The 14,167-nt window shown below is 41.2% G+C and overlaps 1 protein-coding gene across 2 annotated transcripts in view; it reads right to left on the bottom strand.

Moving 5' to 3' along the window:
* LOC138056805 (transient receptor potential cation channel subfamily V member 5-like) overlaps window positions 1-10,367 on the bottom strand; it is a 25,223-nt gene extending 14,856 nt beyond the window's left edge. Inside the window, exons 1-3 of one of the 2 annotated variants that reach the window (XM_068902697.1) lie at window positions 10,283-10,367; window positions 962-1,294; window positions 1-154 (exon numbers count right to left, since the gene is read on the bottom strand). The exon at window positions 1-154 is cut by the window's left edge and continues 45 nt beyond it. In XM_068902697.1, coding sequence (XP_068758798.1) covers window positions 1-154; window positions 962-1,264 — 457 coding nt within the window. In that variant the 5' untranslated portion in view covers window positions 1,265-1,294; window positions 10,283-10,367. Of the gene's footprint in view, window positions 155-961; window positions 1,295-2,690; window positions 2,898-10,282 lie in introns of those variants that run through there. The other variant, XM_068902698.1, reaches the window with a different exon arrangement.
* Between the last annotated feature and the right edge of the window lie 3,800 nt (window positions 10,368-14,167).

The raw sequence follows: 14,167 nt of genomic DNA, 5'->3' as shown, positions 1-14,167 counted from the left end.
ATAGCTCCAGTAGAGCCAAGGCTATCTCCGTCATCATCGTATCATTGCTCAAGAAACACAGATGAAGTGCTGTTTCTCCCAAGGTCCCTCGATGCTCCAGCGCCCAGCATGCCTTGCATGGAATATGTTCTAAATCATAATTGTTTTTCTCGAACTACAAAACAAGTGTAAACAGATGGCTGTTAAAAATACCAAAAAGAAACATCGATCGACTTTATACGTGTAGGTGTTTTCTCAATCCTTGAAGCAACTGAACATGTATGGCGCTTAATCGTATGTGCGCTTTAGAGTCCTGTTAGTATTTTGTTGTCAGTTTGTTCATTTATATAAAGCAAATAGTCAAGCAAATACGTTCTAAACCTCCACCCCAACAGGGAGTGGGAGATGGAGGTTAGAAAGTCACAGACAGGTTTCATTTGCAACTGCAACAAAAAAGGGAAGAACCTTAGCCCATAATATTAGGGACCTGTGGATCGGAAGACGAGGACGACAGCGTGTGCGAGTTTTCCGTACTGAGCACGCGCACTTCGAGAAATGTCGGCCTCCAGTCTTATGCGCATGCTCGTAGTCGTCCTCGTTCCCCGATCAAAAGGTCGCTACTCTGTTTTTAAGGCCATTTCTTGAAGAGTTTGTGTAACCTTTTATCGAGGTGTAGGAACGTCTTCATTTGATGTGTAAGGTTTGTTGTAGTTTTCAGAAGTTCTTTTTGACAATGCTGGCTTTCCTATCGACTGCGTCTGCCTTTTGACACTTCGAGCACATTTAGTCCAGCAGATTAACTGCCCGGGAATGGTTTTTGAATTGTACCTCGGTCCTGAGTTGGACCCCGAATTATGTCATGTCGAGCCCTCCCTATGTCAATACTAACAAATAAGAGTTAGATCTTTTTGCAAGACCCATAGGTTGAATACTTCCGAGTATACTTGAGTAAAAATATAGAGTTGTATTATCTCAACAGTACCTCGGATACCCTCTCCTGCCGCCATTGTTTCACTTCTTCTGTAGTAATATCCTTTCCTTTTCCATTTTCGTATAAGCAAGGCGAAAGAATCTTGTCGCGTTGTAATTTTATCATGAACTCCTTTTTGGCTTTTCTTTCCTTCCATATTCGAACGAGTTCTGTATTGCTTGATGAGCCTTTGAGGTCTACGAAAGTGTAAAGTTTGTTTTCTATCCTTCCAAGCGTCTGGCGCTTCCATGCTTCGTCTTGGTCCTCCCCTTGTGGGGACCCAAATCCGAGCACTCTGTTGATGCAGTTCCCCATGGCCCTCTAAATGAGGACCCCAAAATTTACCTGTAAGAAAAAAGGAGTGGAAATAATGTCTTTTCGGTTAAAACGAAATTAATTCTCGAAAAAGTAAAGACAAGGAACGTTAGCGTTTTAATTTTGAGCTGACTTTGCCGGATTCAAACGTGTGGGAGTACATTGTACATACACACTCACTCGCTCGCTCGCTCGCTCACTCACTCACGCACTCACTCACTCACTCACTCACTCACTCACTCACTCACTCACTCACGCACTCACTCACTCACTCACTCACTCACTCACTCACTCACTCACGTACTCACTTACTCACGTACTCACTTACTCACTTACTCACTTACTCACTTACTCACTTACTTACTTACTTACTTACTTACTTACTTACTTACTTACTTACTTACTTACTTACTTACTTACTTACTTACTTACTTACTTACTTACTTACTTACTTACTTACTTACTTACTCCCCCTTAGGTAGGAAGCCCCCTAATCACTGATCCACACTTCCTCTTTCTTTGCAATGAAAAAATATATATACTTCAAAACCTTTTCTATCGAAAATATACTTCGTTGATTCATTCCTCACAGGAACATTAGGACCCACAAATGACCAGCTCCTAACGTCAGTGGCTTCATAACTCAGTTGGTTAGAGCGTCTCACCGGTATCAGGCTTCGCAATTGCAAAAATTGCGTTCATAAATGCGAGGATCATAGCTTCACTTGATTTCATATCCGAAATTCAATATATGATTCATTTCATATATCATTTCATCGTTAAAACTCATTATCAAGACATTATCCCAGAAGCCGAAAGGTAACGGAGGCCTCTATAAAAATTTATGAAACCTCATAAACCCTGGCGACAAAAACGAATTCAGTTGCTGATTGATCCCATGATTTCTAGCCAGTTTTCATCACCATTGTCGTGTTGTGTACTCTGTCAGCTCGGATCACAAGGACACAATATTAAGTTCCCGTTTCGATTGAAGTTCTTTAGCCTTCCCGTTGTCGAGAGTATCCGTGGTACTATAAAAAGTTCATTGGATTACCTTGATCCAGACCAAGAGGAAAAGAAAATGGATTAATACTTTACCTTTAATTACCGGTAACATCACAAATGTTATGTAAGTATTTACGGACTTGACGTTGTGTTTAAACAGACTCAAAATTTTAACATTCTTATATGAAGTTGCAATTATTATAATGCCAAAGGCGTGACACGCATTAATGCGTCGAGTTGCAGTTATATATTGCGTTCAGCGCTCAAGCTCGCGATTTGTCGCTGTTCCTTCTTGTGTCACGGTCCTAAACATAATAATCAATGCAAGAAGTCGACAGATGCAAGTTTATACTTCGATGTTCAAGCCATGAAGAATTCAAGCAGATTACACTCGTCAATGAATTAAGGTATGAACACTTACCATGACGGTACAAATTAAAAACTGTTAGCTTTCAACATCAGGTACACCTTTTTGGAAGGAACGCGGAACTCCATCAATTTTCCTCCCTTTTGTTCATTCAATGAAAATTCGACCGTTGATTGCAGAACACTTCTATGTCAGTTTAGGGTTAAGCTGTTTATGTTACTAGCAAGCAGATGCAAAATATATGTTTTGCCTTTATGAATAAGTAAGATCTAATGCATCACATTTGCATCTTAATAGTGTACCAAACATAAAGGAAAATGCGTCATTCTTTTTCGCTAAAACAATAACGTGAAATGGTGCGAAAATAAAAACCCAGCGGGCGAACTCAACAGCGCGGACAAATAACTTTAAAAAAGAATTTTTTTCCGGAAATCAAATTAAGCAGTCAACGCCCGACGATAATGCTCCGGGAAAAAGAGATATTTCTTCCGTGGATAATTTACTATTTAGGACCTATAATATGCCCCAAATAAATCATTTAATCTGTTTTTCTAGAGTTTTTTTTGAGGGGGTAATAAGAGGAGGGTAGAGGTCTCTGCTGGTCAATACTTTTTGTCCGAAACTTTGTTGGCCTAATTGGTTGATATCCGACATTCGACCTTCTCTCTCTGATTTTGAATACACCCTTCGACTTTGGACCCATCCTTGTCGACTTTGGCCTTGGAGGCTTTCATTTGCCTGGGTTCGTCAGTAAGTTATCGCGAGTTGTCAGCTTAACATAACATAATGTGTTTATTCAAGATGCTGTGAAATAAAATCAGGTACAAAAATACATCTTGAAGAGGAGAAACGAGAGCTTGTCCCTATGACATTTTCCTTTAAAAAAAGTTAAAAGGGTGTTTCTTATATGTATAGAGAGTCAAGTTACACTATATGTAATTAGTATATACCACACAGCTGAATAGTGCTCTCCGCGCTCGCTGATTGGCTAACTCGGAGGTGATTATCCAAGTACTATATATTCACCTCCGAGTAGCCGGCGCGCGAGATTTGAAATTCTCCACAGTATTTTACAAAAAAAAAGTTTTTTGGTTCGTTTTTTATTCAACCTGTGTGACACAGAATGAGTTTGTCGTTAATGAAGGTGTCTCAAAGGAGTTCCAACAATCTGGCCTGGGTTGCTCGAAGCATGCGTAGCGCTTAACACCATGGAAACCTATAGGTTGTGGTACCTCTTAACCCTTTAAGCCCCGAGGGGTTCCCCATTGACGAGTAAAATCGTCTGGCGTTAGACAGAGTAAAATCTATAAGTACCATTTGGCACTATCGGGGCTGAAAGGGTTAAACGGGGACATAGTTTTTTCACGCTGTTAGCTTAATCAACGGTTAGCGCTAACCAGGCTTTGAGCAACCGGTCCCTGGAGGAAATGTTTTATTAGAAGGATTAACTCTACGACAAAGTTTGATGCAACTGCAATGTTATGGTACCAAGTGAAACACCAATCATTGCTTAACGAGATACACTTTATAATGTGACGTAATAGGTCACCATGGCAACAAAAGAGCCATCCAGAGACACCCTATATTTTGAATTTTTAAAAACGCTTATATCTCAAAAACAGACTCTGTGACCCCCAATTTTCTTTGCTCGAAAGTGATTAGCAGACTAAGATAAAACTGTGCAAAGTTAAATAATTCTCTGGAGTGGATTCTAAAGGTATCTTAGCCTGACAATTTCTTTTCAGCAATGAAAATTGGGTCTTCGAGTTCGTTTTGGAAAAATAAGCGCTTATAGAGTTTCTAGATGGCTCTTTTGTTGCTTACGATACACTAAAGACGTTAGATGACTCTGAATCTTCAAGCTTTCCAGCAAAGTTTCTTTGGCATAGGTGGAATTACCACCTTGAAAATAGCCATACTTTTGGTAGAAACATGGCAACGAAAAAAACACGAATAAATTAGTCGAATTAAGCGCTCCTCGTTGACTCCGTAGGGATTGAGAGTACCGAGTTAAAAAATGTTCTTTTGTTCCAGGGTTTTTATGACTTTCCGTGTTGGTGCAAGAAAAGATCACAAACCGTCAAATTATGGATGAAATGGTTGGAAAGGTTGAAATGGTGCGCAAACTCAATTTTTACGTTAGTACAGGTAATTCGACATTTAAACTCGTTCGATTAGTAATGCCAAATTTTTCGTGGTTTAGTCTCTGACGTATAGTTTCTTTAGAACTGAAAATATCCCCTTCATTCATTCTTAGTATTTTAATTTGCAGTCAGCATGCGTCAAAGCACGGAACCGAAGTAACCTAACGTTATAAGTATTGTGTATTCACTTGAAAACGACTGTCTTTTTGTGAAAAAAAAAGGTTGACCATTGTGCGGGCACTAATATCCGAAGAAATGGCATAATTCTGGGAAAATGAAAAGGGATCCCAGAAAATCAGAGTTTCCGGCATCACGCTCTCCACAAGATTAGGCGGAGTTTACTTTAGGTAAAATGTCTAAAATGACCTTGAAACAAAGATCTTGGAGAATCTTTTTTGTCATAAACCTTGTCTTTGTACTGTAGGCAGGCTTTGTTATTTTTAAGGGTTTGTGAACTTCGGTTTTTAAGGATTGCGTCCGCGTTTGAGTTTACCTGAGCGTGTTTTGACTACCATTTCATCCCCGAGGGTGGGGGGGATGGGGGGGGGGGGCGGTGAAAAGCCCTGGGAACGAGGTTGGTAATTGGTATGAACCGACTTAGATTTACTTCCCTTGGCAGCTGAACAATTTTTTTCAACGTTCTCTCACTCCCATGCATACTTACTTGCTTATAATTTTTTTTAAATTCAAAAACATTAAGTGTGTGTTTTGGTTAATTTCAGAAAACGCAAATGGTTGCGAGTTGAGGGAGCTCATTTGGAATTGTCTAACATGACCGTCTTTAAGTCCGCTGTGCACGAGATTCATCTGAAGGAGATAGGGAGATTATATGAAAAGTTAACATGAGCTCTGGGTCGTTTTAATGGCGGGAAATTCAGGTAAAGAAAGTAATGTTCTAATAGACTGTAATTTTGCGATTTCCTGTTGCTAAATTTAGTTTAATGTGGGTTTTCGGTCAATTTGAGGTTAAAACGGATTGAGAGAGGATCAGTAGGAATCTCCATAATTGCACAAGCTTAATTTCTTTGTGAAAAATTAATATTCATTCGTTCCAGATGGGCAGGTACAAAACAAAGGTCACAGGTCACTGTTTTACGGGCAGGTACAAAACACAGGTCACAGGTCACAGGTCATTGTTTTACTAATACGGAATGTATCCTAAACATTCATAAAAGCTAACCTTAGGCCTAATTAGGCCTAAACAAACGTTTTTAGGCTTAAGGTTAGCTCTTATGAATGTTTAGGATACTTTCTGTATTGGTAAAACAATGACCTGTGCCCTGTGCCCTGTGACCTGTGTTTTGTACCTGCCGCTGTCTTACTAGTACAGAAACAACCCTAACCGTTTACCAATGCTAACATTAGGCCATCAAACTTTTGTTTAGGCCTAAGGTTAGCTGTAATGAATATTTAGGGTTCTTTCTGTATCGGCAGGTCTAATTTGTAGGTTGCGGGTTGCAGGTCATTGTTTCACCAAATACAGAAAGTATCCTAAACATTCTTAAAAGCTAACCTTAGGCCTAATTATGCCTAAACAAAAGTTTTTTGGTCTAAGGTTAGCTTTTTTGAATGTTTAGGATACTTTCTGTTTTGGTGAAACGATGACCTGCAACCCGCGACCTGTGACCTGCAAATTAGACCCGCCGTTTCTGTATTGGTAAAACAATGACTTGCAGAGCTCTCAAGTCTTAAAGTTTCCAAAGAGTGAGATTTTTGCGCAAGTGTCTTGTGTTTCTTGTAGCGGAGGCGCTAAACAATACTAATTTATTGTAATGCCTAATATATAAAATTATATGGAAAATGTTGCTATTATCTGGTTCATCCTGCATTAGCTTCCCCTTTTGGTGGTTATCAAAGCTATGATGGTGGACCCAAGCAATGGATATGCCACTATCATTTTATCTTGCCCTCCATCTATATACCAAATGCATAAATGGCGGCCAAAAATGTATTCTTTTGTTTTTGTGCTAATTAGACATACTAGCCTCTCTCTCAAGCAACATTTCTTTTGCATTTTGTCCATGCAAATGAGGGTAGTGAGCCTAATTAGCACATTGACTGCCATTTATGCATTTGGCCTATAAGATGATTCTTAGCAAGGTCAGGAGCCTTATTTATTTATGGCAACAATGAATAATTATTAAAAATCAAAAATAAAATAAAAAACGACAACTTTTAAATTAACAAGACATTCGGATACTCTGGTATCCATCTTCAGTTGAGGGATGTTTACAAATAAGTGCGCTTGAGAGGCCTGCTTCTAGGCTAACACTGCCAGACCTTTCGTAACAGTTTAGTATGCAACATACTGTTCTGTGTTGCACCATTTCTACTCTATCCTTGTGATCACCATTGCGATCTTTGTCTCAAGAGATTTTCTCAAGCAAATGCAGAGCATTAGGGCTGCACAGGGCAAAAGAAGAAAGGACTTTACTTCCTTTCCAGTCCTTTGTACAAAAACTAATGGAAGTTGTTGAATTTCGTTGGACGGGCTGGTAAAATATGTGTTATTTACCAGCTGGGAGGTAATACAATAATACAATTCATACTTAATTGACTGTTCCCCTGAGGGGCCTTCAGGGCCAATGAAACACAATTAACAAAACCTCATAACAGAACAATAACAACTGTTAAGCATCCCAACTGGCCGAAGGCAAACCAGTTGGCTCTTTACAAGTGCAATGTGAAGTACTAGTTTTCTACCCCATATGAACCATGTGAACGTTAGTGCTACTAATGGAATGGGCCCACACAAGGACAGGTCTGTCCTTATGTGGGCCCATTTTCATTGGTAGGGTTAGTTCATTTGGGGTACAAAACTGGCACTTCACATTACACTCTAATCAGTGAAGTCTGTGGAAATATAAGTGCTACACGGCCAATGTTTGCAGAAACATAATTCTTCCTTGTCTTTACAAGTGCAGCTGGGAAGTTAAAACAGGGACTACCAGAAACAAATTCAACAAGTGATCAGAGCTGGTCTTGAACCCCGGATCTTGGGAACTCAAGGCAAGCACCCTGAGTGAAAAACTGTGACTGAGGTCACAGTTTTTCACTATACAGACCGACCCTGAGCCTGCCAATAACTTAGTTTTTCCAAGAGGATACAGTAACGACTCCTGCAATCTGATTGGTTCTCGGCATGTTACCATGCCCATGGGCAGAGATAAAAGACCACGCCAAGAACCAATGAAATTGTAGGATTCCTTACCTTTCCCTCTTGGGAAAAAATACGGTAATGTACTCACAATATCACTTTGTGATCAGCCCTGCCAAAAAAGTAATTGTTATTGTCTGGTTTCACAGTGGATGTTTTCTTTCATTTAAATTTAGGGTGGAGTGTTGAAAAAAGGAAACCTCAGATATCAACTCACGACAAGCAAGATAAATAATCTTTGAGAATAGAGGAAGACTGCTGCACTGAGGTAGACTGTTAAAAGAATCACCAAATATAACTGTATTAATCTGTGGTTCGGCCTTGGAGAGCAGTAAGCAATAGTTAAGTTCAATAAGACAGTTGATACACAGGCTGGTACAAGCTTCCACTATGCAACGTGTATTTTCATACACTTTACACCATGAAATTTCAGTGTTGTCAAGAGAGTGACAGTATTAGGTGGAAGTCAAATTGATACTACATGAGAGGACATCGTGAACACCAGACCCCAGCTGTTCAAAAGGTGGATAACGCTATCCACCAGGCCCGGGTTGCTCAAAGCATGGTTAGCGCTAACTAGTGTTAAATACCATGGAAACCTTCATGTATACAAGTAGGTTTTGACACCTCTTTTTAAAACCAACATTTCACGCTGATCAGGCTTCGAGCAACCAGCCCCAGAGCATTATCCACCAGATAAATCGCCGTCCATTGGATAGGATCATACCATGATAATTTTTATTGGTTTCGTGATGAGTTATCCAATGGATATTGATTTATCCAACGGACAACGCTATCCATCAGTTGAACAAAAGAGCCAGAATGGAGACATGGCACAAAAAAACATTAAAGGAAGGCAACATGATTATTCATAACAAGATAGTGTAAGGTGAGGGTCAGTAACCTGGGTAATGTACACAAATTAATTTATACTGTAGCCACTTATAAGATGCTTTAAGGTCATAAATGGTAACCCAAGGATGGACCATTGCAAAGACTTAAAATGTGAGACTTAAAATGTGAGACTTAAAATGAGTGAAAATACAGGAACATCCCTTTCGAGATCTCACCAAGGAATAACTAATTAAATCTATGGACCCTTAGGAGGAGAGGAAAAGTACAGTCGTAATTTGCAAATCTCTCACAGTTTAGCAGACAAAATTAAGTACATTTTCAGCCTTTATAGGACAAACAACTGCCGTGGAGACTTCATCAGACACATCCGTTACAGCAACACCAGACCAACTCTTCCAAACTGAAACTTGATACCCTTCCCTTTAGCAACAATGCATTATATTAAAGGGACATTTGTAACATTTACACTGGTTGTACAATCATACAACATCATTTTGGCTCCCAGATCCTTCTGTCCTTTCTACATATACATTTGTAACTATTACTTGCACTTACATGTAAAATTACTTAGCTTGGACAAAGAAGAACCTATTTAAAGTGATTTAAGGAGAAATCTACAGGACGGCCAGTCCTGACACGCACAAACACCATTTTAAACGTACGTTGAACCAGTACAGACCATAGATTAGAAATAACAATGGCATTTCTTTGATTTAATGACAGACTGGGACACAACAAAATGCCTTGCTATAATACAAACTGCTATCAGTGACTTAAACCAACGTACTTCAATACAAACTTCAACAATTCCCAACATTTACCTACACGCTACAAAACAAATCAACATGAACATACAAATAATAAAAGCACAAATATAAAAGTAGTTCTATTCAATCTTTTATGGCGATTTACCTCACAATGATTAACTTAATTTGGTACAGGACGTCCTCTGATGGTGCACTTACATGTACCACTTAGCATAGCTCACTTGGGAAATAAATGTCAACAATTTTTAGATTGTTATCTGTAATTTCCACCACCACAGTCAAGTACTAAGGCAATTCTCTATGTAGCGGCAAGCGAACATCAAGGCCGAATGAATTGCCAAGAAAATCGCGACCGGACAAAATACCAAACGGGTGTACTTTACGGAGACCGAAGTGACATTTAAATCGTGTTTATTGATTGATCTCGTAAACTGTAAACAAACGATAAAACGCTGGCATAAGACATCTACATAAAATAAAATTACACAAAGCACGTGGCGATCGAGAAAATACAGCTAAACGTGCAGCATGAAAGAAATACTAAACAATACAAGCAAAACTATAAAACTAGTAAAGTGAAATCGATGTAAATAAATTCACGCAGCCACGAGGGCACGGTATGCAAACTACAATAACCACGCATAAATAATAACGAATACGCTAATTAAAAACTTGGGCTAGCCATAAAACTAAAAAAGGAAAGCTACAGATAAATGAACTTACATATCGGTCCCGCGACACCGTAGGCTTTATAATTTCTTCTCGTAGACAACAACACATACACGCTCTGCACTAAATTAACCACACTAATCTAAAGATCAAAGGGCAAATAACGTAAACGTGACGTAAATCACTGTCTCGCAAATGTCACGCATTAACATGGCTCCCCTGAAACACTGAAGTGTTTCACAACAAAACAAAAACTAATCGATAAAGTTCTAAATGTTCTGAATCTCAAGGTGATCGATATGTCAAGTTAGAGGCTCCTCGGCTGGGATTCACCCCGGGGCTCCCTCTTGTAATCATCCTTGGACATCAGCAGGACTAATTTCTGAAGGTAACTAGTCATCTCGCCACCAGGAACTTCACTACGCTTGTCCTTCTTCCTCTATCGTCAAGATAGGCGTCCGCAAGAGCAAGCTTGACTGTGCGTACACGTCCATCAGAACCTTGGTAGACTGCTACAACACGTGCCAGCTGCTAACGATTGCGTGGGGCGTTATCTTCCTTAATGATCAGAATGTCATCAACACACATATCACGTCGAGGGGCTATCTACTTCTGACGCTGCTGTAGGCCCAAAAGATATTCCTTGCGCCACCGGGACCAAAATTCATTAGCCAGATGCTGGACGCGCCTCCACCGTTTTCGGCAGAACTTGTCCGCTGACGGGAAAACACCGGGTGGCGAAAGAACGACCTTTGTCTTCAGCGTGAGTAAGTGATTGGGCGTCAATGGGTTTGGCGAACTTGAATCGGCAAGGAAATCGACTGTTAATTGACGGCTGTTGATAATAGCTTCCACCTCACACGTGAGGGTTCTTAGTGATTCGTCGTCAAGCTGCAGGCTGTTATCTTGCAAAAGTGGGGAAAGAACACTTCGCACAGACCGGATTTGCCGTTCCCATACTCCGCCCATGTGGCTTGAAGACGGGACATTCATCATGAAGGTGAACCAATCACAGTTATTCTTCAGAAGTTCCTTCTTAATGCGCTCGTGATCGAGTTCTGCGACAGCAGCTTTCAGCTCATGCTTGGCTCGTACAAAGTTCGTTCCTTGGTCGCTTCGTAGTTGACGGATAGGTCCCCTGCGGCATATGAACCGTCGCAGCGCATTAATAAAGGCGTCTGTTTCAAGTGTTAAAGAGGTCTCCAAATGAACGGCTCTTGAAGCTAGACACGTAAGTAAAAAGAACTCCGTATCTCTTCACCTCTTTTCTGCCCTGTTTGATAGTGAAAGGTCCGAAGTAGTCAACGGCACAATTCGTAAATGGAGGAGCCGGTTCTAGGCGATCCTCTGGCAAATCACCCATCTTCTGCTCTGCAACTTCAGAACGAAGCTTTCTGCAAACGATGCAGCTCCATATATAGCTTCAAACTGCACTCGTTCCGCCGACAATCCAATAACCATTAGCTCTTACCTCGTTCAACGTCATACCTCGTCCCTGATGTCTTATTTTCTCGTGAAAATATTTGATGATGAGGGTAGTCACGTGGCTTCGCCGAGGTAGGATCACCGGAAACTTTATCAAACGGGAGGGAAGAATTTGCTAAGCGTCCTCCGACGCGTAGAACTCCTTCTGCGTCACAAAATGGATCCAGCTTAAGGAGTGGAGAGAAAAACTCTTTAGACGACCCTTTCTCTCTCGGGCTGTCGACCTCTCTCCAGAAGACTGAAAATCTTGCGTGGATCTCAATGACTTGAGTTCTTCGGGAAAAGCGGCAGATTGGACTGACTTGATAATCACATTTTCAGCTCTCTGAAGATCTCCAACCTGGATTGTTGTTCTTGATCTGGATCGTTGCTGGATTGTTGCTACCCTTGCACTCTACAGATATTTTCTCTCGTAGCTTACAAAGGTAAAGCCAACTGAAGGCGATGGCCCTTTTTGCACGGAACCAATCTGAGAAGTAATCCAATCGGTCGGCGATCTTCAATTCTTTCTTTGTTGCCATTGTGGTTAGAAGTATGGCTTTCTTCACCTCAGGGTCAGAGGGTAATACTTCACACGAATCAAGCATATCTTCATTTCTGCCGAAAGGCCACTTATCTTCGACTTACCGCAAAAAGGTTGGTCCCTTTAACCACTTCGACGTTAAGAGAGTGCTTGGACTAAGTCCATTGATCTACCGAACTCGCATCATGAATCAGCTGAACTCGATTGGCTACAAAGACATGGAATCTTCGACTTTCATTTGCGATGTATCCCAAAACCACTTTGCTATCAGACCAGAAGAACTCTGGGACATCATTAAGGCTCAGCTCTTGACGTATCTGACGGCTGACCTTCACGGATGTCACTTGAGGGGGGTTACTCGTGACTTGCCGGCTACGAAAGAACAGTGAATTCTGCCAGAATTATCTTGAAGCCTTAGATAACTACATTGCCCATAACCCTTTGTACTTGCATCCGAGAAATGATGTAGCTCTTTCTTTAGGACAGATCCAAAGTTTTCGGGCTTGAAGCATCTGGGAATTGAGAGACGTTGAAGGATAGGAAGCTCAGCTCGCCATTTTTCCCATCTTTTCTTAATTACGTCAGGTATGGGGTCATCCCAGCCCACACCGTCACGACACAGATCTTGTAAGATGCTCTTTCCCTCCAATAGGAATGGTGCAACAAAACCAAGCGGGTCAAAAATTGAGCTTATGGTGGACAGAATCCCTCTCCTTGTACAAGGACGATCTTTCAGCGTTAAGCGAAACTGAAACGTGTCTGACTGGATACACCAATGCACTCCGAGTGCTCTCTCTATTGGCAGCTTGTCCAGATCGAGATCTATGTTCTTGAGGTCATCAGCTCGGTCAGAAATTGGAATGCTTCTCAAAACCTCTTTCTTATTCGAAACAAACTTGTGCAGTTTTAAACCTGCTTTCTTGCACATCTCTTTCACAGACGATACCAGCATGGTTGCCTCCTCAACTGTGGAACAGGATTTCAAACGGTCGTCAACGTAGAAATTCTTTCGTAAAAAGTCCGCGGCTTCAGCTCCAAACTCTTCCTCACCATCCTGTGCTGTCTTCTTAAGGGCAAAGTTAGCGCAACCTGGCGATGAAGTCGCTCCAAATAGGTGCACCGTCATTCTGTACTCTACTGGACTCTTGGATAAGTCACCGCCTTCCCACCAGAAAAAGCGCAGCAAATCTCTGAACTCTCTTGTCACGTGAACTTGGTAAAACATCGACTCTGTCGCACATAATACCCACAGGTTCTTGACGAAACCTGCTGAGGACGCCAGCAAGGGTGTTTGTAAAATCCGGGCCTTGTAGAAGATGTTTATTCAGCGACTCCCCATTGCACTCTGCGGCACAGTCAGACACCACGCGAGTTTTATTCGGCTTCTTTGGATGGTATACCCCATGGTGAGGGATATACCAAGTACTGGTTTCCCTTGACCGGGACAATGACATGGCACTTTGGTTCTCTTCACGTTTTTTTACATCTTTGTTGATAGGGAAGCCTATCCTCACCCTTTCAGCATAACCTTTACTTGTGACGCCCTCCATGATCGTCACATAGTCGTTGCGGTATCTTTCATCAGCGAGGAACCTTCTCTTCGGTTGTGACAATCGACGTAGAGCTAAGTCTCGATTGTTTGGAAACCTTAAGTCCGGATCCCTTAGGGGGAGAGGCAGCTCATAATGGCCATTCTCTAGCTTGGTAATTCCTTCCGTTGCAATAGCGAGGAATCTTCTGTATTCTTTAGAAAGTCCTGGGTCGTTGTTATATCGTTCAGAGAAGTCTTGTTCGAACATTCTTTGAACTGAGAAGGGAGTTATCTCTTCCTTGGTTTGAGAACTCAACACAAAGCTATGATTGGTGCTAAGACAGCCAGTGTTAACTTCACCTGCTATGATCCGGTTACAAGACGAGACTGCATGATCTTC

This window comes from Montipora capricornis, chromosome 7, assembly GCF_036669925.1.
Source record: "Montipora capricornis isolate CH-2021 chromosome 7, ASM3666992v2, whole genome shotgun sequence".
NCBI classification, from domain to species: domain Eukaryota; kingdom Metazoa; phylum Cnidaria; class Anthozoa; order Scleractinia; family Acroporidae; genus Montipora; species Montipora capricornis.
The sequence above is the reverse complement of the archived record's forward strand: the minus strand, read 5'-3'. Positions and strand labels throughout refer to the sequence as shown.